The sequence below is a fragment of the Lepidochelys kempii genome, chromosome 1 (genome assembly GCF_965140285.1).
Source record: "Lepidochelys kempii isolate rLepKem1 chromosome 1, rLepKem1.hap1, whole genome shotgun sequence".
Lineage (NCBI taxonomy): Eukaryota > Metazoa > Chordata > Testudines > Cheloniidae > Lepidochelys > Lepidochelys kempii.
In genome coordinates, this window is record NC_136380.1 from 211,780,505 (window position 1) to 211,803,905 (window position 23,401).

At 48.7% G+C, this 23,401-nt stretch overlaps 2 protein-coding genes and 1 non-coding gene across 10 annotated transcripts in view; all 3 read left to right on the forward strand.

Annotated features, from left to right (window-relative positions):
- ATN1 (atrophin 1) overlaps window positions 1–16,428 on the forward strand; it is a 72,563-nt gene extending 56,135 nt beyond the window's left edge. For 4 of the 5 annotated variants that reach the window (XM_073312103.2, XM_073312083.2, XM_073312093.2 and 1 more), the window contains 8 exons: window positions 153–290; window positions 621–734; window positions 5,932–7,790; window positions 11,019–11,241; window positions 11,375–12,092; window positions 13,840–14,016; window positions 14,368–14,548; window positions 15,207–16,428. In XM_073312103.2, the coding sequence (XP_073168204.1) occupies window positions 153–290; window positions 621–734; window positions 5,932–7,790; window positions 11,019–11,241; window positions 11,375–12,092; window positions 13,840–14,016; window positions 14,368–14,548; window positions 15,207–15,240 (3,444 nt within the window). In that variant the 3' untranslated portion in view covers window positions 15,241–16,428. The remainder of the gene's footprint in view (window positions 1–152; window positions 291–620; window positions 735–5,931; window positions 7,791–11,018; window positions 11,242–11,374; window positions 12,093–13,839; window positions 14,017–14,367; window positions 14,549–15,206) is intronic. The other variant, XM_073312111.2, reaches the window with a different exon arrangement.
- Window positions 16,429–21,185: 4,757 nt separating this feature from the next.
- On the forward strand, window positions 21,186–22,997 carry C1H12orf57 (chromosome 1 C12orf57 homolog). Of its 4 annotated transcripts, none has more exons than XM_073311883.1 (3): window positions 21,186–21,290; window positions 22,148–22,324; window positions 22,630–22,997. In XM_073311883.1, exons 2-3 carry the CDS (start codon window positions 22,201–22,203, stop codon window positions 22,776–22,778), a joined length of 273 nt encoding a protein of 90 aa, XP_073167984.1. In that variant the 5' UTR covers window positions 21,186–21,290; window positions 22,148–22,200; the 3' UTR covers window positions 22,779–22,997. The 4 variants fall into 4 exon arrangements, with proteins under 4 accessions (XP_073167984.1, XP_073167994.1, XP_073167975.1 ...); XM_073311893.1 differs by lacking the exon at window positions 21,186–21,290 and adding an exon at window positions 21,390–21,414; XM_073311874.1 differs by lacking the exon at window positions 21,186–21,290 and adding an exon at window positions 21,576–21,835.
- On the forward strand, window positions 21,204–21,264 carry LOC140905686 (U7 small nuclear RNA). Its single transcript, XR_012156924.1, has one exon. It is a non-coding gene; the product is annotated as a U7 small nuclear RNA (small nuclear RNA).
- Window positions 22,998–23,401: the final 404 nt, after the last annotated feature.

Below are 23,401 nucleotides of genomic sequence, written 5' to 3' on the forward strand. Positions count from 1 at the left end.
AAGGGGCGGAGCAGTGGCTGGAGCAGTATGCCGCTGCGCAGGGCACCAGGAAATTTGGTGCCCCAAATTTCCTGTTGTCCTAACTAGCTGCGTACTTTGCATATGGGTAAGAATGGCCCTGGGCACTCTCAGTGTGTTTTCTCTCATTTTAGATGTCAATGCGGAGTGGACGGAAGAAGGAGACTCCGGGACCCCGAGAGGAGCTCAGGTCACGGGGCCGAGCCTCCCCAGGTGGCATCAGCACCTCTAGCAGTGATGGCAAAACTGAGAAATCCCGGCAAACCACTAAGGTAGGAAACATGAGTGTGATATTGAGTGGTACCGTGAGGTCCACCAAGAACCTGGCAGGGATTGGTTCTTCCACCCTGCCTTCAGGAACCTGCTTATCCCCCCACCATTTTACCAAGAGGTTATTCCCCCACCAACCCTTTTCAGTGTTTGTGTTTGCCAGGTTGTGACGTCCTAGAGAAACCATGACTCGTAAATCTCCAGGGTCCTGTGTCAATCTGTCCAATCTGTCATTTTGTGTATAAATCACTTGTATGTCAGCTCTCTCTCACGCACTGTGGGAGTTTGTGGAAGGAGCTCCATGTGTGACCCCTCCCTTCTCTCCCTTGCAGAAAGGACGGGTGGAGGAGTCCTGCACCCCGAAGGGTAGCAAGCAGGGCCGGATGGAGGAGATTTCAGAGAGTGAAGGGGAGGACAGCAATGCCCCCAAGAAAACCAAAACTGAGGTGAGTTTTCCTTCGCACCCCACAAACACCTCCATGGTCTGGTGCAGGAAAAAAGGCTCTGGGAGTTCCCCTCCCTCCCTCTTGCGCTGGATCAGGCCCGCGGACCTGTCTAGCCCGCTGCCCTGGCTGCACTGGATCACACCAGTGTGTTGATTGCAGGGCCGGCCCACAACATTTTGGCCTCCTTGCTTGGGCCAAAATTTTGAAAGGTATCAATTCTGCCTTCTTCCTGTTCTACTCCTCTCATGGTGCTACTCTGCTACCTACCCCAGTAAAGGAGAACTAACAACTTAAAATGCCTTGTTCAAAAATTTTAAGTAACACTTTCAAACGCCTGAACAGCAAATGTAACTTTTCTTGTCTGCATAGTAAACACTGGCATTTTTATCTGTTTGAATAATCAAAGTGGTGCTTTCCATGCCTTGGTTGCAAGGATTTGAACTGCTTCCTGAAGGTCCACAGTCTGGGCCAGCTCATGCACTATTGAGATGGTTGCAAGGCCGACCAGCCTCTCCTGTGTCATTGTGGAGCGTAGATGTGTTTTATTAACTTCAGCTTGGAGAAGCTGCGTTCTCCACTGGCAACTGTTAAAGGAAATGTTAGAAGTATGTGCAGAGCAACAAAAACACTGGGAAAGAGGGTGGTCATCTTATTTGTGCACATATATTCCAGAACAGCCTTTGGAGTTCATCCTGCTGAAATGTATCTTGAAAGGGCTTTCAGTTCATCACCTAAATCACTCGCATCAATATCGCTCATCTCATCATGTGTCAACACTGTCTTTAGTGCCCTGCATTGCTGCTGTAGGTCCTCTTCAGGTATAGTGAGGAGTTTTGGAATATCATACAACATCCCAAATATACTGCTTTGTTCCCTGAGCTGCATGAAACGTTCTTCAACTGACTGTATTGCAAAATCTAGCACCTGGTTAAAGAATTCAACTTAGAGTTGTTGTTTGGGGTCTCTTATGGGATTATCCCATGCCTCGTAATCAAAATTTCTTCTTCGGTGACTCTTGTATTCTTGAATGGGTGGGAAAATAGCTTCAGTGTGAAGTTCCTCTGCCAACTTCTGTGCACTCTTCAGAACATTTTGAAATCCCTCATCTGACCGGTAAGACTGTAGGTCTGACTTTGCTTTGCTTTGCCCAGTTGTTCCATTGCTCCAGATATATCAAGATCAACACCTTGGAGACTCTTGCTTACAATATTTATTTCAATCAGTATGTCATGCCATAACACTAAGCCACACAGAAATTTGCAGTTATGTATGTTTCTGGTGATTCCATTTCATGCTGCTACTGTTCTCCCACGAACAGTTCCTGTCATAGCATTATCCTCCATAATGGCAACTATGGCATCATCTATCTTCCCAATTTGGTGTTTCATAGGGTTTATCTCCCCCACTTGACTTTCCCATTACTCAGTGGTTTCAGTGTCAGAGAGGATATTCCCAGATGTTGCTTCAAAATTTGCCATCGATGAGCTGATGCAGAGAAAAATACATAGATGCTTTGAATTACATTAAAAAATTCAGCAGCCTCACTAGAAGCTGATGCTGCATCACTGACCAGCAAGTTCAATGAATGAGAATTGCATGGGACAAAAAAAGCTCCAGGGTTTAACTCTCTGATCCGTGTCTGCACTCCTCTGTTCTTTCCTCTCATGTTTGTACCATTATCGTAGTCCTGACCTCTCATGTCAGCTATCGCAATTCTCATATCTTCCAGCTTTTTAAGAAGCACATTTGTCATACCAGCTCCTGTAGTACCATCAATGTCAATAAATTCCAGAAAATGTTCTCGGGAGTCATCATTGCAGGGACATTTTCACTAGGTTCTATTGTTGTTACAAAATGCACCTTTAAAGTCATTTGTTCTGTGTGGTTGATATCAGGTGTGCAGTCCAGAATAACAGAGTAATATCTTGCTGACTTGAGATCTGCCACAATCTTCTGTTTGACTTTTGTTGCCGGTCACTGTATGATCTCATTTTGAATTGTTTTCCCAAGGCAGTGGTGTGTGTACATTTCTTGGGTGGTGATGCTTCTTAGATGCTCCTGGAGTACAGCATCAAACTCAGCCATCAGCGCCACAATTTTAAGGAAGTTTCCATAATTTGGCACATACAGCTGATCTGAAGTACCATGGAGTACTAGGTTTTGGGTATTTTACCAGCTATTAAACAAAAGGAAATCTAACACATGTTCTAGCGAGATTACTTACTAACTTAACAGGAGTTGTAAGGCTGCATTCCTGATCTGTTCCCGGCAAAAGCATCACACAGACAGACAAACCCTTTGTTCCCCCCCCTCCAGATTTGAAAGTATCTTGTCCCCTCATTGGTCATTTTGGGTCAGGTGCCAGTGAGGTTATCTTAGCTTCTTAACCCTTTACAGGTGAAAGGTTTTGCCTCTGGCCAGGAGGAATTTTATAGCACTGCATACAGAAAGGTGGTTACCCTTCCCTTTATATTTATGACAGTGGCCTTTAACCTTGGTCTCACCTCAAGCTCTTTCCACCTATGGAATGCTCTCTGGTGATTTGCTGCCTTCTCATGGCATGCCAGATTTTTCCAGCCCTTTCATAGAATCATAGAATATCAGGGTTGGAAGGGACCCCAGAAGGTCATCTAGTCCAACCCCCTGCTCAAAGCAGGACCAATTCCCAGTTAAATCATCATTTGTTCCTGTAGAATCCAATGTGGCTGGAACATTAGACTGGAAGAGTTTGCAACAAAAACAGTATGCAGCATTCTGGGTTTTTGAGTACATAAGCCTGTCCACTTTGTCACCATTGGGGATTTCACGCCAGTAATGTGTTGGATGGAAACTTCTATTTTCATTGTCTTTGTGGAACATGAATTTTTTTTACCTACTGTGGCCCATGCAGTTCAAGGAAGTCCCTCAGGCGACTGCGCAAGTGGGTCCACAGTCCTGGATCATCTAGACTTAAGGAAGTAGACTCAGCAGCAGCTATTTCTTGTGCCTCCAACACACTCTTCTCTGATCTACACTTTTCTTCAGGAATGTGCATGGTTACATCCATTTGAGAGATGGAGATATGGATGCTGCAGTAGCTGCCAGGTCACCTGCACTCTAACTGGAAGATCAGGCATTTGTGTCTATGTATCTCAGGAGAGCTCCTTCCTGCTTAGCTAGAAAAGCTTCCTTTGCTTTCTTTCTTCTTCTGAATGCTGCCCCAGAGGGGCGTTTTCTTCTTTCACTCATGACAGCTGTTCTGTGCCAGGTATAGTGGCTCTCAACACTCAGTTGAAGGGGACAAATAAGCAGGCTGGTAGCAGGGCCTGAGTGAGGGAAGATATCAGCGTCTTAAGGGCCTAACTGGCTCCTGCTACTTCAGTTGACAGCCTGTTCTCAAGTGGGTTCAGGGAAGCAGCAGGAAACAGGAAGTTCCCTGAGAAGCTGGTGTTAATCAGTCCATGCTCCTGGGGGTGCTAAAGAGGCACATAAGAGGCTCCTTCTCCTCTCTCTCCCTGCAGCTCCTGTTGCTTTCTGTTATTCCCTCTCACCTTTTCTCCTGCCTGCCTGTTATGTCTCTTGTGCCCTTCTTCCTCCAGCACAGCACTCCACCATCTCTGTGCATCTAGAGCAGAGAGAATACATACGCACCAGCAGCAGACACAATTTTCTACACTCTGGGTCCAAGTGATGCAGTCCCACACCACTCTCCCCCTCCAGTCTGGCACCTGAGGCAGCCGCCTCAGTTCGCCTCATGGTAAGGCCAGTCCTGGTTAGTTGTGGGCTGACAGGCTTTACCAAGCAAGAGGAGACAGTCCTCACCCATGAATAGGCTTCCTCCCACATTTCAGGGGGTTGGCCCAGTCCGAGCACTTCCCTTTCTGGGGCAGGAGGTGGTTGGATATCCCTGTCACGTCTAGCATGCCTTCCATCCAGCTCATCCTCGGGGGTTGAGACCGTGCTGGCCACAAATCATCACTTGCTGGATTTAGGTCTGCCTCAGCCAGCTAGTCTAGGACCTCCACGCAGCCCTGGATGTGATGAGCTAGCTTGCTGCTTTGTCAATTCAGGGATACTGATTGTGTGTCTGGACTGTCTGGAACTGCCCTACAGTGATTCTAGTTAAGTGGTTATATGAGGGGACTGGCATTAACACTCATGAATTCTCTTCCTGGCTCTGGGAGGGCTCTAGGGCCTAACAGTTTAGAGCAGAGGGGACTGGGAATCAAGACTCCTGCTTTCTATTCTCAGCTCTTTCCCCGACTCACTGTACGATCTTTGCCAAGTCCTTTCCCTCTCCTTATTATTGTTTGCATTTCAGTGGTGTCTAGAAGCCCCAACCAAGATTGGGCCCATTGCTGTAGGCACTGTACAAACACGCAGTAAGAAAAAGCTGTGCTCCAAAGAGCTTACCTCTAAATAGACAAGACAGGTGCAGGATTTTTAAGCTCTTTGGAGCAGGACCTTCTTGTTATATGTGAGTAGAGCACCTAGCACATTGCGGGTCCTGATCCATAATGGGGTCTCTACACACAACTGCAATCCACAGAATACTAATACCATTTTACAGATAGGAAACAGAGCCGCAGAGAGATGAAGTGACTGGACCAGTGTCACACAGGGAGTCTGTGTCAGAGCAAGGATTTATTTCAGATCTCCCAAGTCCCAGTCTAATACCTTAACTACAAGACCATGCTTCCTGTGTAACAGAGATATCAGACATCTGGCCTGCATGATGTATTAGTGTGGCCTGCAGAACATATTCACATTTTCCAGAATCTCCGCTTTCATTTTTTGGAGAAGTAAGTTTCTTGCCCTTCTGCTTACAGAGATGACCTTTTAAACGTGACCCGAGTGTAACTATGCAGTTTTGTCTGCCTGGGTCTGCAGAGAGCCTGAGATGAGGACTCAGAGGAGGAAACTCCTCAGTCCCTGTTGGGTCTCTTGCTCTTTACACAACAAACGTAATATGAAGGAACCACATAGGCACATAGGAGGAGCATCTCAGAGCCTCCTTTGGTGCCCTCAGAGAGCTCCAGAGAGGAGAGTCACTGGGGACTACATGTGAGGGGTGTCAGAAAAGGGTGACCTTCCTTCTCAGCTCCTATAGCGAGGGGCTGAGAACTTCAGAAAGGAGAATCTCTGGGGCTCAGAAAGGGTTAACTTTTTTGCTCATCCTCTGGGGTCTGTCTGATATCTCCTCCTCTCTCTATCTCAGGAGCTACCATGTCCCCAGTCTCCCTCGGATGTTGACAGCCTTGATGGCCACAGCTTCAATGATGAGATGAGCAGTGACCCACGGGACATTGACCAGGATAACCGGAGCACCTCGCCCAGTGTCTACAGCCCAGGCAGCGTGGAGAATGACTCAGACTCATCCTCTGTGCTGTCCCAAGGGCCTTCCCACTCCTACCGTCATCCCTCACTGTTCCCCCAGAGTCCCCCACCCATCCCTCCAATTGACAGCCTAGCCCGTCCACCAGAGTCAGCTTTCAACCTAGCAGGCGAGGTCCACCCTCAGGCCCCTGCAGGTGGCTACCACTCTCAACTTGAGACTCAGGCTTCAAGGATTTTCCAGGCCCAGGCACCACCAGCACCTGCCTCCTCTTCCTCTGCTGCACATGCTCCTCTTTATCCCTCTGCCAATGTGGTCCAGGGGGGGCCCAAAGCCACTACTGGAGGGGGGGGGCTCCCAGTGCCGGGAGGACGTGAACAGACTCTCGGTGCCAAACACAACCCACCACCCACTACACCCATCTCCCTGGCCTCTGTGGCAGGGGGTCTACCCCCTCAGAAGACTCCCCCAGGCAACTCCCTGGCAGCACCCCCAGCTTCTGCCCCCTCCTTCCCCCATGTCACAGCCAACCTGCCTCCCCCACCAGCCCTGCGCCCACTGAATAATGCGTCCACCAACTCCAACTCGCCTGGGATGGTGGGGCAGGCATTGAGTGGGCACCTCCCATCACCCCACGGGATGGGGCAGGACAAGGCACCTGCCCCACCCCCCTCACGTTACCCCTATGCCCCCCCTCCACCCAGCTCCTCTGCTCAGTACCCTCCACCTCCCCCTGCCCAGGCCCTGCCCAGCTACAGTGCCTCGTATGCCCATGCCTTCCCCCCACCTAGTGGCCTCTCCGTCTCCAGCCAGCCCCCCAAGTACACCCAGCCCTCCCTGCCCTCCCAGCCTGTGTGGAGCCAGGGACCACCACCCTATGGCCGCCCCCTGGGCAACACCAGCTCCCACCCCACTGCCTCCTTCCCTGGCCAGCCCTCCCAACAGCCACCACAGCAGCACCACCATGGCCATGGCACTGGAGGGGGGGTCTCCCCAGCCACAGCAACTCCTCCCCAGCCACCTGGAGGTTACTCCCACCCCTTGGAGTCAGGCACTCATCACCCTTCGCATGTTGCCTATGGGCTACGTCTCTACCCACCCCACAGCCAGGCCACATACAGCCAGGCTCCTTCAGCCTCCTCTTCCTCCTCCTCCTCTTCCCAGGGGACATACCCAGGTGTCTGTGCTCACCCCCAAGGGCAGAGTCCTGCTGCCTATGCCTTCCCTCCACCACCTCCACCCTCACCTGCGCATGGAGCTGGCCCGCCAGTCACCTCTGCCTCTGTCACTCTTTCCACCGTCATAGCCACCATGGCCTCCTCCTCAGCCCCCTACAAGACGGTGTCACCCCCTGCTCCTCCCTCCACTGTGGCCCCCTACGGGAAGCGGGCAGGCTCACCTGCCCCCACATTTCAGCCCCCAGCTCCCTACAAGCCGGGCTCACCCCCTTCTTCCTCCGCTTCATCATTCCGTGCAGCCACGCCCCCTGGGTACAGGATGACCTCTTCCCCGGCAGCTGGCAGCTACAAGGCCCCCTCACCTGCTCCCACTGGCCCCCCATTGCCTGGCGGTATGGGAGCCCCTGCTCCCCCCCTACCACCGCTACCACTGAGCGCTGCACAGATCAAGCAAGAGCCGTCAGAGGAGTACGAGCCCCCAGAGAGCCCAATGCCGCCGGCACGGAGTCCCTCACCAGCCCCCAAAGTGGTGGACGTACCAAGTCATGCCAGCCAGTCAGCCAGGTGAGCAGGGAAGAACGAGACAGAGAGGGAAAAATAAGACAGAAGGAGGAACATGGAGACAGAGAAAGAAGGGGAGGGAGGAAGGGAGGGCAGTTTTCCAGGGCCTGCAGCAACAAGTAACCCCCACTGGAGTCAAAGAGAGTGACCTATCCGGAGGGTGGGCCTTTTTGCTGGGCATCCAGGAAGGGCTGGGTCGCTGCAGCCCCCAGCATAAATTAGAGCAACGCAATTTGCACAGGGGTTGGGAAGGATAGTTGCAGACCTACACAGTGCCTATACCCAGGAATTTTCCCCTAGCTTTTTGGTTTATGGTACCTATAAGCTGCCACAGTGGCATACAGTGGTGGGAGAGGGGATGAGAATCTCACCCTGTATGTTTGGGAAAGGAGATTGAGCCACAGAGGTAGGGTGCTGGATGCAAGTAAGTGAAAACCATATGAAAAATAAGGGACAACACTTTATTTTAAGGGACATTTTAGGAAACACCATTTCCCTTAGCATATCATGTATTTGTCTCTCAAGTGAATGTTTCTAATGTCCTCATGTATACAATACAAATATCATAAGCTTCAGTGTGCTGTTTAAAATGGTGCTTCTTATCAGTTTTCATACATTTCAATACATCTTTGTTCTGAAATCAATTCATAAAACTCTTTACATGTACAATTGAAATAAACTTTAATTTGAAGCTCAGCCTTAACAGAATCAATATTTAGCAAGTCTTTTTACACAAGAAAAATATTCTTTCCGCTGCTGCATTTGAGGTAGAAATGGACATAATAAATTCCATAAGTTTTAGAAACTGGAAGAAGGAGCTGGCTACCGTGTTTCGAAGTCCCACCCTTTCCCCTGCACACAGTATTCACTGAACCCTCTTTGCTATAACATACTAGTGCCCATATGTGGCAAGCATTTGCTATTTACTTAGTCATTAATGAACCTTTCCCTTTCCAGAAGTTTTCTAAATTCTTCCTCGCATTTCCTTACCTGTGTTACAAGTACAAAAACAGGTCTGGGGTCGAGAAACTTCTGAATGTTTAGTATGTTTTAACAACAGTCTCAAACATGAAGCCACATCCAAGATTTTTGATTTCAGGTGCGCAATTCAGTGCAGTCTTAAGACAATACCAAAAAAGAAATTTTTTTGAGCTTTGTGGTTAGTTTTTTTTAAAAGTAGGGCTGTCAAGCAATTAAAGAAATTAATCGTGATTAATCATGATTAATCATGCAATTAATCGCACTGTTAATAATAGAACACCATTTATTTAAATATTTTTGGATGTTTTCTACATTTTCAATATATTGATTTCAATTACAACACAGAATACAAAGTGTACAATGCTCACTTTATATTTATTTTTATTACAAATATTTGTATGGTAAAAAACAAAAGAAATAGTGTTTTTCAATTCACCTAATACAAGTACTGTAGTGCAATCTCTTTATCATGAAAGTTGAACTTGCAAATGTACAAAAAAAACCCTGCATTCAAAAATAAAACAATGTGAAATTTTAGAGCCTGCAAGTCCACTCACTCCTGCTTCTTGTTCAGCCAATACCTCAGCCAAACAAGTTTGTTTACCTTTGGAGGAGATAATGCTGCCCACTTCTTGTTTACAATGTCACCTGAAAGTGAGAACAGGCGTTCTCATGGCACTGTTGTAGCCAGTGGTGCAAGATATTTACGTGCCAGATGTGCTAAAGATTCATATGTCCCTTCATGCTTCAACCACCATTCCAGAAGAAATGCTTCCATGCTGATGACGGGTTCTACTTGATAACAATCCAAAGCAGTGCGGATCGATGCATGTTCATTTTCATTATCTGAGTCAGATGCCACCAGCAGAAGGTTGATTTTCTTTTTGGTGGTTTGGGTTCTGTAGTTTCTGCATTGGCGTGTTGCTCTTTTAAGACTTCTGATAGCATGCTCATCCCTCTCAGATTTTGGAAGGCACTTCAGATTCTTAAACCTTGGGTCGAGTGCTGTAGCTATCTTTAGACATCTCACATTGGTACCTTCTTTGTGTTTTGTGAAATCTGCAGTGAAAGTGTTCTTAAAATGAACATGTGCAGGGTCATCGTCCGAGACTACTATTACATGAAATATATGTCAGAATGTGGGTAAAACAGAGCAGGTGACATACAATTCTCTCCCAAGGAGTTCAGTCACAAATTTAATTAATGCATTTTTTTTTTAACAAGTGTCACCAGCATGGAAGCATGTCCTCTGGAATGGTGGCTGAAGCATGAAGGGGCATACAGATGTCTAGCATATCTAGCATGTAAATATCTTGCAATGCCAGCTACAAACGTGTCATACGAATGCCTGTTCTCACTTTCTGGTGACATTGTAAGAAATAAGAAGAAGGCAGCATTATCTCCTGTAAATGTAAACACACTTGTTTGTCTTAGCAGTTGGCTGAACAAGAAGTAGCAATGAGTGGACTTGGAGGCTGTGAAGTTTTACATTGTTTTGTACTCAAAAGAGTGCAGTGATGTAACCAAAAAAATCTACATTTGTAAGTTGCACTTTCACAATAAAGAGATTGTACTACAGTACTTGTATGAAGTGAATTGAAAAATACTGTTTCTTTTATCATTTTTAGAGTGCAAATATTTGTAATCAAAAATAATGTACACTTTGATTTCAATTACAACACAGAATACAATATATATGAAAATGTAGAAGAACATCCAAAATATTTAATAAATTTCAATTGGTATTCTATTGTTTAACAGTGCAATTAAAACTGTGATTAATCGAATTAATTTTTTTAATCACAATTAATTTGTTTGAGATAATAGTGTGAGTTAACTGCGATTAATCTACAGCCCTACTTAAAAGATTAGGTTTCTTCAGGCTGAATTCTACATTGAAAACAGGGTCTAATCAACAGTTACTTTGAAGCTGCTCTGCTAAGGTTGATTCAGCCTGTCCTTCCTTATTTCATGAATTTGTAGTATGAGTAAGTCTAGGGATGGTCCCTTAAAATAAGGGATGGGTAGTCACCCTGCACAGAGGGGACTGCGGGGGGAGGGGACACAGCAAGGCAAGGGGTGTATCAGGTGTGTGGGGCACAGCTACTCTCCACAGCCCTCACTGGCTCCAAGATCCCTGCACACCGCCACCTTCCTCGATACATTTCCAGGCTGTGCCAGCCCCCACTATTCCCCCAGTCCTCCATCTCTCTCACACTCTGACACTTATGCCTCTGTTCTTCTCCACAGGTTCAACAAACACCTAGATCGTGGCTTCAACTCCTGCTCCCGTACAGACCTTTACTTTGTGCCCCTGGATGGCTCCAAACTGGCCAAGAAACGGGCGGATCTAGTAGAGAAGGTCCGCAGGGAGGCTGAACAGAAGGCCCGGGAGGAGAAGGAGCGAGAGAGGGAGCGGGAGAGGGAGAAGGAGAGAGAGAGAGAAAAGGAGAGAGAGTTGGAGAGAAGTGTGGTAGGTGTTGCAGTGACCGCACTGGGGAGAATGGGGCTGAGCAAGGGGTGATGTTTAGGGAATCACAGTGCCCCCTGCTGGGGGAGGCTCTTGTTAGCCTCCAACACTGACAAGCTTCTCTGCTCTCTTGCAGAAGATGGCTCAAGAGGGCCGGCCAGTGGAGTGCTCATCTCTCGGCCCTGTTGCTCACCGCCCATCCTTTGAGCAAGGCAGTGCCGTGGCTACCGTCCCGCCGTACCTAGGCCCCGACACTCCAGCTCTGCGCACGCTCAGCGAGTATGCTCGGCCCCATGTCATGTCCCCCAGCAACCGCAATCACCCCTTCTATGTGCCGCTGGGTGCTGTTGACCCCAGCCTGCTGGGCTATAATGTGCCAGCCATCTACAGCAGTGATCCAGCCACACGGGAACGGGAGCTGAGGGAACGGGAGGCCCGGGAACGAGACCTGAGGGACCGGGACCTGCGGGAGCGTCTCAAGCCTGGTTTTGAAGTCAAGCCAGCTGAGTTGGAGCAGCTCCATGCTGTGCCTGCTGCTGCCATGGATCCTTTCCCGCGCCATGGGGGGCTGGCTCTGCAAGCAGCCCCTGGCCTGCACCCTGCTTTCCCCTTCCACCCAGGGCTGGGCCACCTGGAGCGGGAGCGGCTGGCACTCGCCACCGGCCCAGCCCTGCGTCCTGATATGTCATATGCCGAGCGACTGGCGGCTGAGCGGCAACATGCAGAGCGGGTAGCTGCCCTGAGCAATGACCCCCTGGCCCGACTGCAGATGCTCAATGTGACGCCCCATCATCACCAGCACTCGCACATCCACTCCCATCTCCATCTGCACCAGCAGGACGCCATTCATGCAGGTGAGGGGAGTGCAAGGGCTCAGGGTGGGATCCCCAGCTTCCAGTGCTCTCTTTCCCCCTGTAGATTGTCTCATTGACTCATTTTCCTACTGGTTTTCTTGTGTATGCCAGAAAATGTAGGTGCTTCCAGCTCTGGTTTTAGCTTTTGAGCAAGTCTTAGAATCGGCTCAGCCTGCACAGGCTCAGTGCTAGTGTAGAAGGAAGGCGCAGGCAGCGCCACTTAACGGGCTGTCTTGGCCCTCTCAGTGCCGTCCCTCAATGCTTATGTCCAGCTCAATGACAGCCCTGAGCACTGGTGGGATCAGATGGGAAGCTCTCCATCCACTAGACTCATGTACTCAAGTAGTCCCAGCTCTGCTTAGCTCCTCCACCTCATTCAGGATAGGCCTAAGCAGCCTTGGCTAGTCTTGGCTCAGCCCAGCCCCCCTAACTCTATCTTATTAGAGGCATAGAGACCTATTCCAAATGCAGTTTTATTTCATTTTTTTAAATGTTGCTGTTTAATAGTGTAGAACGCTCTGTACAATTTTTTAAAAGTTTTAAGTCTTTATCCTTTTGGACCAATGTGTTTCAGCCCCTGAAAATGCAAGCACAACAGAGAGAGGCTAGCGGGCACATACAGCACCACATGGCTGCTCTTATCTTACTGGGTGCTGATTTGGGCAGTGTCTTGGCTGCAGTTCCCAGACTCCTTGACCTGAAAAAGTGAAACCAAGGGCACTAGTAACTATAGACGCAGACACACCCCTATGCCCAAAGAAATCCCAGTTCTCTGCTCACCTCCTGATGTCTCCTATTGCCTAAGTTGGGAGACGACTTTGCAGGGGAAGTTTGATGGCTGGGCTACACAGAGAGACCTAGAGGAATGTCCTCCCATCAAAGTTGGGTCCTGGGCATTTATATCTCAGCATCCTAAAGGAGAAAAGGAAAAGGAGAAGTTCAGCAATGACAAGCTCAAGAAAACAAACCCCACCTACCCAATACTAGAAAATAATTGTACCAAAGAGAGGAAGTGCCATATCCCCTTGAGCACTCAAAAGCAGCAGTGCCAGCCATACCAATCTGTTGGGAACCTGGTGACCATATGCTTTGGCATCTGGATCGTTTGTGTAGATCTGTGCCCCAGCACAGATCCACAGACGGCCCCATTCAAAGCAGTTAGAACCAATCAAAATGATAACAGGAGCAAATCAATGTCCATTATTCCCCTTTTACTTCTGCACCTCCGACCAGCATTCCAGCATCTAACACCATATAATGATATGTGCATCCAGAAGAGGCAGCTACCATACTAAATAGAAACATGCTGATTAGTACAAAGTACTTGCCATCTGGAGTGCCTGCATGTTGGGCATCCAAAAACAGAGGCACCCAAAATGAATGGACATTTTTTAAATGTAGCCCATGCAGCATTTGGGCTTTATGTTGTGCATGCAATATGTGGCCTCACACCTATGCTGCATATCTGCTCCAGAGGGCTGTGCCTGGAACTGGAGGGTACTGGAAGTGCCCAAATGCCAAACTCCAGTGATGGTTGCAGAGGAGGGTGTTGCATGTGGCCTTGCAGAACAGTTTTCTGTGAGCTAGTGTGGATACAGGGAACAAATACAGAAACAAATGGGACTAAAAGTGATTAGCTGTTATCAGGTGACCTTGACCTGGTTCTGCTCCTAGTACAGAACAGCCTGGCTGTGTGTCTCTCTCTCCTTCCCCCTTTGTTTCTCACTTTCTTCCACTACTTCCGTAGCCCAGAATACCTATGGATATCTTCTCTCCCCAGCCTCAGCCTCTGTTCACCCCCTTATTGACCCATTGGCCTCGGGGTCGCATCTCACTCGGATCCCATACCCAGCTGGTACCATCCCCAACCCACTCCTTCCTCACCCTCTACATGAGAATGAGGTGCTGCGCCACCAACTTTTTGGTAAGAACACTGGAGGGAGCTGTGGGGCAGGACTGAAGGGCATCAACACAGCTAGAGGGAGCAGAACTGGGATAACAGTGAGAGACTGAGGTGCATTAATAGCTGTGTGGTGCTGTCACATCAGAACTGGAAAATCAGGGTGCTGACAGGTCAGGATTGAAAGGCACTGGCGGAGCTGTGAGAGGAGAACCCAGGGTTGGACTACTGGACTGGGGGGTGCAATAAGTCTGGATTGAGCAACATTGGTGGAGCTCTACTAGTGGGGCATGATTGAGTCAGGGAGGAGTGGATGATGATGAGACTGATAATATGACATGATGTGTTCTTTTTCTTGCTTTTCTTTGGTTGTAGCTGCCCCCTACAGGGACCTGCCAGGATCTCTCTCTGCTCCCATGTCCGCAGCTCATCAGCTCCAGGCCATGCATGCACAGTCAGCAGAGCTGCAGCGTCTGGCTCTGGAGCAGCAGCAATGGCTTCACGCCCATCACCCTCTGCATGGAGTGCCACTCCCTACACAGGAGGATTATTACAGGTGTGTAGAACCCACTGCTCGGGGGAGTGGGATATAAAACCTTTTGCCTGTGGGGCACTGGTTCAAATCTGGCCCCAGGATGGGGAAACTAATGGGATAAGGGAATGGGATAGGAGGTCCCCTGCCTCAAGGTACCAATTCCAATCAGATCCCAGGTTTGGGGGGACTGGAATATGGAGTCTTTCACTTCTAGGGTGCAACAGTTCCACTATGGCCTCAGGTTGGTAGTGACTGAAAGTCATTCATATCTGTTGGCTTTCCATGGCCCTCATGCTAAATGAGTGTGTGAGGTCTCAGCCCTGTTCTTAGGAAGAGCAAATGCCTGCTTCACAAAAGCTGGCAGCACAATTGGCACTACTAACTGTTCTCCTTGTTGTCAGAGGACTGAAAGGGCCACAGAGCTGGATTCCCCCTCTCCTCTGTGAGGGGCTGTCTCCGGGACAGGGAGAGCACATTGCAGGGGAGCAGTATGTGTGTGTTCAGAAGTGACTGGGTTGTACTGCTCTGGGGGTTTGCCAAGGATTCAGTTACTGAGCCAGCAATTTTATCAGGGACTAAATTGACTTGAATAAATGAATAAATACAATTCACAATATTAAATCCTCTTTCTCTTTCTCCATCTTTTCCCTTCATTCTGCTATTGCCTTGCCTCGCCCAGTCACCTGAAGAAAGAAAGTGACAAACCCCTTTAAACGGACCACAACCCTCACAATGACATCATCATGTCTCCCTTTCCAGGGGAGCAACCAACCAACAAAATCCTGGGGGAGGGGAAGCTGTAGAGTGATATATCCTGATCCTACTCAGCACCGTGCAAGACAAGAAGGGGTGGAGAAAACAAGATAGCCACCCTGGGAGCAAAGTGTGGGAGGGGAGAGAAGCAGGGTAGGGAGTAAAACACCAACAAAAAGCTTGGAGCACTGGCTGGACTTTGAAAGAGACAAAGTTGGTGTTGCAAAGAGCTGGTGGTACAAAGAATCATGGGGATTCAAAATGGCTGCTGCTCCATCTTCTCTTTTAAAAGTGATTGTGTTCAATTTAAAAAAAAAGGGTGGAAAGCATCTTGAAACTTTTCTCCACAGGGTGGCAGCCCCTTCTGCTTTTTTGAGTGAGCAAACATGGCCAAGAGGCAAGCACTCAAACCCTGATGGAATTGCTTTTCCAACTGGCCCCATCCCACCCTGTTTGATGTAAGACATGGCTTAGAAGTGCAAGGCACCATGGGACTCTTCAAAAAATGGGCAGTGCTGCTTCTCACACTCCAACCCCTTTCAGGAGTGAATGTGGCAAAGAGATGCAAGCACCATTGGAACTCTTCAGAATGGACAGTGTAACTTTCCCACACAACTCTTGAGGGACTGGGCCTGGCCATGAGGTGCAAAGCACCACGGGACTGTTTTCAAGAAGGTGGCTGTATTTTCTCTCACCTTGAGGGAACAAACATTGCCAGAAGGTGCAAAGCACCATGGGACTGTTTTTGAGATGGTAATTGTCCCTCTCCCTCCCAGCCCACTTGGGAGGATTGATGTAGTCAAGAGACACAGGATATCCTGGGACTGTTTTCAAGATGGTGGCTGCCCCTTTCCCTTCACCCATTCCAATTGATGTATTTTAACTCATGCACATCCCATTAGACGTGGCGGTTTTGCGATTTGTGACTCTCCAATCCGTGTGTGTATGTGTGTCTGATCTCACAGTTGTATATCTCGATCTGTCCCCATATATATATTTACTTAAAACATTAAAAAAAGCTATGGAAAAATACCCAAAGTCCCCCACATTCCCAGCCCCCAACATGCATTCTAATAATTTATATATATAAATATATATATGAAGCTCTTAAAAAAGAAAAGCAACCAAACAAAAAACCCTTCCAGAAACTGACTTTCTTGTGTTCATTTCAAAGGAGCTGGGAGTAAGGGGATGTGAAAAACAGCACACTGCACTGCAGTGTGTGAAAATGGAGCATGGTCCCCCAGATGCACAGTGGCCCTAGCTCCAGGATGGGGTGTAGGGAGATGGGATGTGGCCCAGTCATGAAGAGTGACACCTCTGAGATAGGGCCCCCAATGGGGGGAGCAAGTTGGGGGTATAGAAAGATTTGACGTGCAAGATATGAAGGGCAGCTTCTCTGAGAACACAGCACTCATGACTGCCAGCCTGAGGTGTTGAGATAAGGTGCATGATATGAAAAAAAAGGTGACACTTTTAGCAGCACCTAGTGCCAGGTTGTGGTGTGGAGGAGATGGAGATGGCCAGGGAACAAAAGGCAACCCAACATCAGTCAAGTACCCCCAATATTAGAGAAGTGTAGAAATCTGAGGCATAGCCAGAATATGAAGGGCAATACCTTAAGTAGTACAGCACCTCCCAGTGGCAAAACAGAGTGTGGGGGAGAAGAGGCAGGGCCAGGGCATGATGAACAACACTGCCCCTAACAGCAGAAAACCCCCTTTACGCCAACCTGCTTGCTAGGAGATGGGGCAATATATGAAGAGTCGCACCTCCTGGAGCACAGTAGCCCATAACGCCAAACTGGGGGAGGGGAGAAAGTGCTCCCTAACATGAGGTTGGGGTACTGGCAGATGCAGTGTGTCTGGGGTATGAGCAGTACAGTAGAACCTCAGACTTGCGAACACCTCAGGAATGGAGGTTGTTCGCTATGAACAAAACACTATGGTTGTTCTTTCAAAAATGTACAACTCAGCATTGTCTAAATGCAGCTTTGAAACTTTACCATGCAGAAGAAAAATGCTGCTTTTAACTATCTTAATATAAATGAAATAAGCACAGAAACAGTTTCCTTCCTTGTCAAAGCTTTTTTTTTTTAACTTTCCCTTTATTTTTAGTAGTGTATTTTTAACACAGTACTGGGGTACTTGTTTTTTTTGGGGTGGGGGAAGGGGGCGTCTCTGACTCTGCTGCTGCTTGATTGCATATTTCCGGTTCCAAATGAGGTGTGTGATTGACCAGCCAGTTGTAATTCTGAGATTCTACTGTACTTTCTGCAACCCAGCACCCCCTAATGCCAACCTGGGTTATGGAGGAGAGGGGCATGTCCAGGAGCTGAGAGGCAGTACCTCCACACCTCAATGCTAGACATTGCTGTGAGTTTGCAGAGCAGTGGTGCAAATAGAAATCATTTCTTGCACTCATGGGAGGGACATAAGAGAGGGCACGTGACCTCCCCACTTGACCCTCCATGTGACTCCGCCCTGGCCCCAGCCTGGGGCCCCCATGCTCTTCCCATCCCCTTCGACAGCCCCCTTACTTGTCTAAAATTTTACAACAGATGCAGTTGTAAAATGATGCTTTGGGCCCCTGGTGCCACCTGTACTTCCAGATGTCATTGACGATCCAGCAGCACCCCAAATTGAAAACTTCTTAAAACTTCTTAAATGAAAGAAGAATAGGAAGGACAATCACCCCTACTTTCCCTTAACATACTATCAGTGCCTCCCTTATGTCCAAAGTAAGCTTCCCCCAAACTAAGCTTCTCCCCGGTTGCCTTTCTCTAAGTATTGCTCTCCATCAGGCATTAGGAAAGCATCTGGGTTTGATAGAAAAGAAGCATAGAACTGCGTGTGTGCCATGTACATCTTGATAGAACTCCAGCCCAAATTGTTTTATTATTTTCCTCAGCATGACATACAGGAGAGGCAATCAAAATCAGCCTGGCAGAACATGCATGTGAACTGCCTCTGGTCAAATAAGCAATTGATTAAAATCACATTCACTGATCTCTTGGGGCCAAATCCTGTTCCCATTGAGATCAAAAGGAGTTTTGCTATGGAGTTCAACGGGAACAGGATTTGACATTTGGAAAGGAAAGAACAAAACCAATCAAGCAAAGCCTACATTACTTATACCACAAGTATCAAAGGCTGCTGGATCATGTGAGAAAGCAGACATCTGATCTTTGTTCATTGCAAGGGAGAAATCAGCAATCAATGAGGCTAGAACAGTCTCTGTACTATATCCAATGCATAAATCCATCTGCAAAGGATCAAGGAAATATGAAGGCTCCAGATTACCTTAAAGTCCTCAGTCCCTTGGTCAGAATGCTCCCATGAGTATATTTTTATAGTCCAGAGGCTGGAGCAGGAAAGAGACTGGAGCAGGAAAAAGGCAAAGTGGATATGTTTTCAGGCCAGGGCTTTTTAGCTTCTGCCAAGTGCCAAGTAAAGGGAAATCTGTTCTTACTGTGAAAGATGGTGTTTGGAGTCACATGGGCTGGTTACATGTCCATCACCCCCATCCATATTCTAGTTAGAACATTCACAAAAAGTCCATTAAGTGTAGACAGGTGTTTTCCAGGGTCCATTGTGAGCTAAGTGTTCCTTAATGGGCCATTCAACTTGACTTGTCCCTTCATGTGCTGGCTAAATATCTTGTGAGCATTACCACAGGAGCAAACATGTAGTAAACATAGCTAATATTCATAAACTTCAGATACCAAGATGACTATTCCCAAAAGAGATTCTGAAAAATCACACCACGTACCTGAGACCCTATGTTCCAGTGCCATGCCCCACTGGAGTTTTGTTATCTGTTATGTAACAACAGAGATGGAGCCAGTGACATGACTCTCTTTAGCTAAAAGGGCAAGGTTAATTTTTAGCTATTCAGGTGTGACTGCACCTTTAGTCATTGAGGGCATACTGGCTGGCACACATTCAGGTTAATGGGCTTCAGTGTTCCTTTGCAGTTTACTTTTTAATGTTCATAGACCTGGTATGTGCTGAGGTGATTTAAAGCATAACACAGATTTTTAGGTTTGCAAATCTGTGAACCTCTGCCTCTTTGAGATTTTATTATTAATTATTATTATTGTTTTGCTGGTCATAATGGGGGAGGGTCTCCTCCCCACCTTCTGCTCATGAGGTTATGTATGTGTCTTGTCGCACTCTTCTGAAGACCAGTTGGAAGGATTTTTTTTTTTCAGTAAGTATGGACTGATTCTTTTCTTTTAGAAGGCATGTAATTTTTTCAGGTTCACACTGATTAACACAGAAAACAATTGGGGCTGTTAAACTTTCTTCAAATTCCATAGAAAATTAAGTTCAGCTATATTTTCCAGTACAGTGATGAAATGGGTGTTTGTATATACAAACATCAACATGTTTAACTACTCACTTTCCCAAAAAATATGGAGTAATTCAGTCTGTTTATATGGAAGATGGGAGTTGGGTGAGGAGCCATTTCAGCGTATGTATGACTTATTAAAAGACAATTTTTAAGTAGAACTGTATCCTAAACTGCATTATGATATTGTACCTAAACATTGCATTTCAATGGGAGATTCAACTTCCTTTATAAGAACAGAACAGACTCCTGAAACTCTTACCACAAAAGTGGTCCATAGACATGCAAATAGTCCCATTGTCTTCAATGGGATTGATCAAATGATTAAGGGTTTACAGAATTAGGTTCCAAATTTGTAAACTGTTCTAGATGAAACTGACAATGCCTGAGCTGTCAGATTGGAAGGAGCGTCATTCAAATAAAGGTAGGCAGATGTATGATCAGTCTTAGCCTGGTTGCTAAGATGAAGGACATATTTTTAGCAAAATTCTTGGCAGTTTCCTGAGGTAGCTGATTTAAGGTCATCAGTTTCCGGCATTATAATCTTCACTTATAGTTCTCTCACCCACAAAGCTGGAAAAGGAGGCATTTGTTTTCTTTGTTTTGCTGCTCCAATTCCATTCAGCAAAATGCATGTTAGATTAGTTTGGCTGCAAAGAAGAATTCTATGTACACTGGGGACAACACCAATTCCTGTCAGGCTGCAGAACTGGGCTGACATCAGAACCCGAACATCCTCTGATCAGTGCAAGCAGAGGCATACCTCTAATGATTTGGACTTGATGTGATGCAGTATGAATGGCATGGATAATTCAGACCAATGGAGAGAAACAGAATCAAAAACACTGTTTAAACACCTTCCCTCCTGGACCCCACCATCTTGAGGACTCCTTACCAATTTAACAGCACAATACATATGCTAACAAATTTAAAGTCTTTGTCTAAATTTGTTAGCAGATGCATTGTGCTGTTAAAGCCATATAAAAAAATGACTGCCCTCCCTAGCTGTGTTCTCCTCCTTTAGGGAGCGCAGCGCATCCCCGCCCCTTAGGGGTGGGGCTAGCCCCAACTCTTTCAGGTACCCCATAGCCCCTAAAAATCTCTTTTTGTCTACTCGGAGAGCACCACCCGACTTACACTACTGGTGCAGCAATAAATTCGCTAAAGGCAGCGCACTCCTGTGCCCATACCAGGGCTCTAGCACTTGTCCCAATCTCCCTTCTAGTCTGAAAACCAGCGTTGGGTGGCTGCGGCTGCGCCAGACAACTACTTCCTCCCTCCCCTTTCCTCTACGTTTCTGCCTTTCTTCCCCTTCTCTGCACGCTATTGCTGCCGGGGGCGCGACTTTTCGTTTACACCAATAGGAAACCACATCATCTACATATTGCTGATTTCTTCAAAAGCCCTATTTTGCGGGGCTCAAAATAGGAACCGCGTGGCATTGGGGGCCCCGACATCTGTGTGGGCGTTGTCCAGAGCCGCCAAGAGGGTTGCGTGCCTGGCTTGCAAGTCACCCTCAGCAATAGCGCTCTGCGGCCGGGGTGGGGACCCGCGCTCGGACGGGCTCCCTTAGTGATTTCAGCTCTTTTAGTATTTGTCTAGCAGGTTTCCTGTTCTGCCAGGAAGCCTCTGTGGCTGGTGAATGTCAGAGTTGGGGGTGAGACCAGCTGTGCTCCGGTGCACTTGGCGGGGGGTGTTGCACGATCTCCCGCGGGGGCTTTGCGTCGGGCGGTCCCTGGCTACGAGGGTGTGCCTAAGCAGCCCGGGCTCGGCGGGGTCAGGTGGGGCGCCGTACGCGGCCAATAGTGGGGGCTGCTGCGGGAGGGGGGGATTGCGGGGCGTGTGGCATTGGGCGGCGGCGGGAGTAGGCGTGGGCCGCTGTGCAGAGACGGCCTCTCCGCGGGGCGTAGGAGAGGTGCAGCGGGGACCAATTTCCTCCCCCCGTCTGCGGCGGCGTCTCCTCGCGGTCCCGCCCCCGCAGCCGTGATTCCTCCCAGCCGCTAGACGTCAGGACGCGGGCAGGCTCGCTCTCCTGCTGAGGCAACTTCTCCCGCCTGGCCGAGCCCATGGGCCTGGCTGGGGCCTGCCGCGCCGCCAGGGCGCGGTGATGTGAGCGCCCCTGCCCCATGCCCAGCCTGCAGCGCCCCATGGCTACTCCGGCCCAGCCCCCGCCGGGCTCGCTGGGCGCCGAGCAGGTCAAAGGTGAGGGCGCGGGGGGGCCGGCGGATAGCGGCGTCCCCCTGTTCCCCCTCCCAAACTTCTCTCGGCCCCCAGCGAAATGCGGCAGCAGCGCGGAGTTGCGTCCTGCGCGATACCCAGCGTCTCTCCCATTGCACAGAGGGGAAGCGCCCTCCATGGCCGGCGGAGCGGGAGCACCGCCATCCCTAACCCACTCCCATGGCCAGGTGCGGGCCTGACTCCTCAGCTCCCCTGGCAGAGAGGGCTCCAGCGCCCCTGGAGAGGGGGGCTTGGGCGCCGCGGCGGGCTTTCACTGCTGTGTCTGTCTGTCCCTAGTGGTCCTCGCCGAGGTCATCAAGGCTTTCGGCTCCCCGGAGAATGCCCAGCGCATGGAGGAGGCCCGGGATAACGCCTGCAATGACATGGGCAAGATGCTGCAGTTCCTGCTGCCCGTGGCCACCCAGATCCAGCAGGATGTGATCAAAGCCTATGGCTTCAGTAATGATGGGGAAGGTAGGTTTGCCCTGGTTGGGAGGGCAGGGCAGAGCTGGGCTGTGGCAGGTTTCCCTTTCCTCCCTTTGTGTTTGAGGGTCCCTCCTGGGGCAGGGAGCACACAGCCACGTGGGTCTAGGGGAATGGGCAATGCAAGCAAAATCTCAGTTTAGCTGTTGGTTCTATGCACAGGATTCTCCACCTACAGCTGCAGCTCCTTTGTCTGGCCACAGGATGGTATCCTTGGTAAACCTACCATCTGTGGAATCTTGTCACCAGTTAGATTTGTTCTGAGTTGTTTTCTTTCTCCCCCTTCTCTCTCTTAGGGGTCCTGAAATTTGCCAGACTGATAAAATCTTATGAGTCCCAGGATCCAGAGATTGCAAACATGTCCGGGAAGCTAAAAGCCATGTTCCTGCCTCCAATGACACTGCCCCCACATGGGGCTGGGACAGGGGGTGTGGCTGCCTCCTGAAACTGGAATCCTCTGCTGGCCTTCCTGGTCGAGGTTGCATGACACTCAGTGTGTGAGAGTTTTCGGCTAGCTGTATTCCAGGACTGCTCTCCACCATTATCATCAGTGTGCTGCAACTGGTCAGAAGAGCCACCTGCTTCCTGGAAGCTCTGCAGCAACTGGCTTCTTTGTGCATCTTTGGTTTTTGTGCTTGTGAATAAAAGCTGCTTTGAAAATGTCCCCCTGTGTTTCTGAGTGAGTCTTTGTCCAGTCTGGATCCTAGTGCTGCTTCCTGGGAAAGAGGGCACTCCCCACTGAATGTAAGGCAGAAGGGAGTTCTGATTATCTCCTCCCCTACTGGTAATCCTGTAATCCTTGTGGCTCTGCCTTGAGGAGACCACCTTGCATGAGATAAATTTGAGAAAATCATGATTTCCCCCATACCACACATCTTAGGCCTGGAAGTAGAAGGCTTGAAACCAGTTAACATTGCTAAACATCCAGTCTTACAGGCCCAGCAGGGAGTGCTGTAGGCCGGCACTGAGAGGCAGCAGAGTGAAGGGGGTTCAGAACTGGAACAGCAGCCATGTAGGTGTGGGGCTACACGTATACCTCTCAACCTGCCAAGACCCAAGCATCAGATG

Coding starts and splice junctions, on each gene's coding strand:
- C1H12orf57 (XM_073311863.1), top strand. CDS start 21,912: ATGCGGCAGCAGCGCGGAGTTGCGTCCTGCGCGATACCCAGCGTCTCT. Junction 22,039..22,147: donor TAACCCACTCCCATGGCCAG/GTGCGGGCCTGA, acceptor GTCTGTCCCTAG/TGGTCCTCGCCGAGGTCATC. Junction 22,325..22,629: donor CTTCAGTAATGATGGGGAAG/GTAGGTTTGCCC, acceptor TCTCTCTCTTAG/GGGTCCTGAAATTTGCCAGA.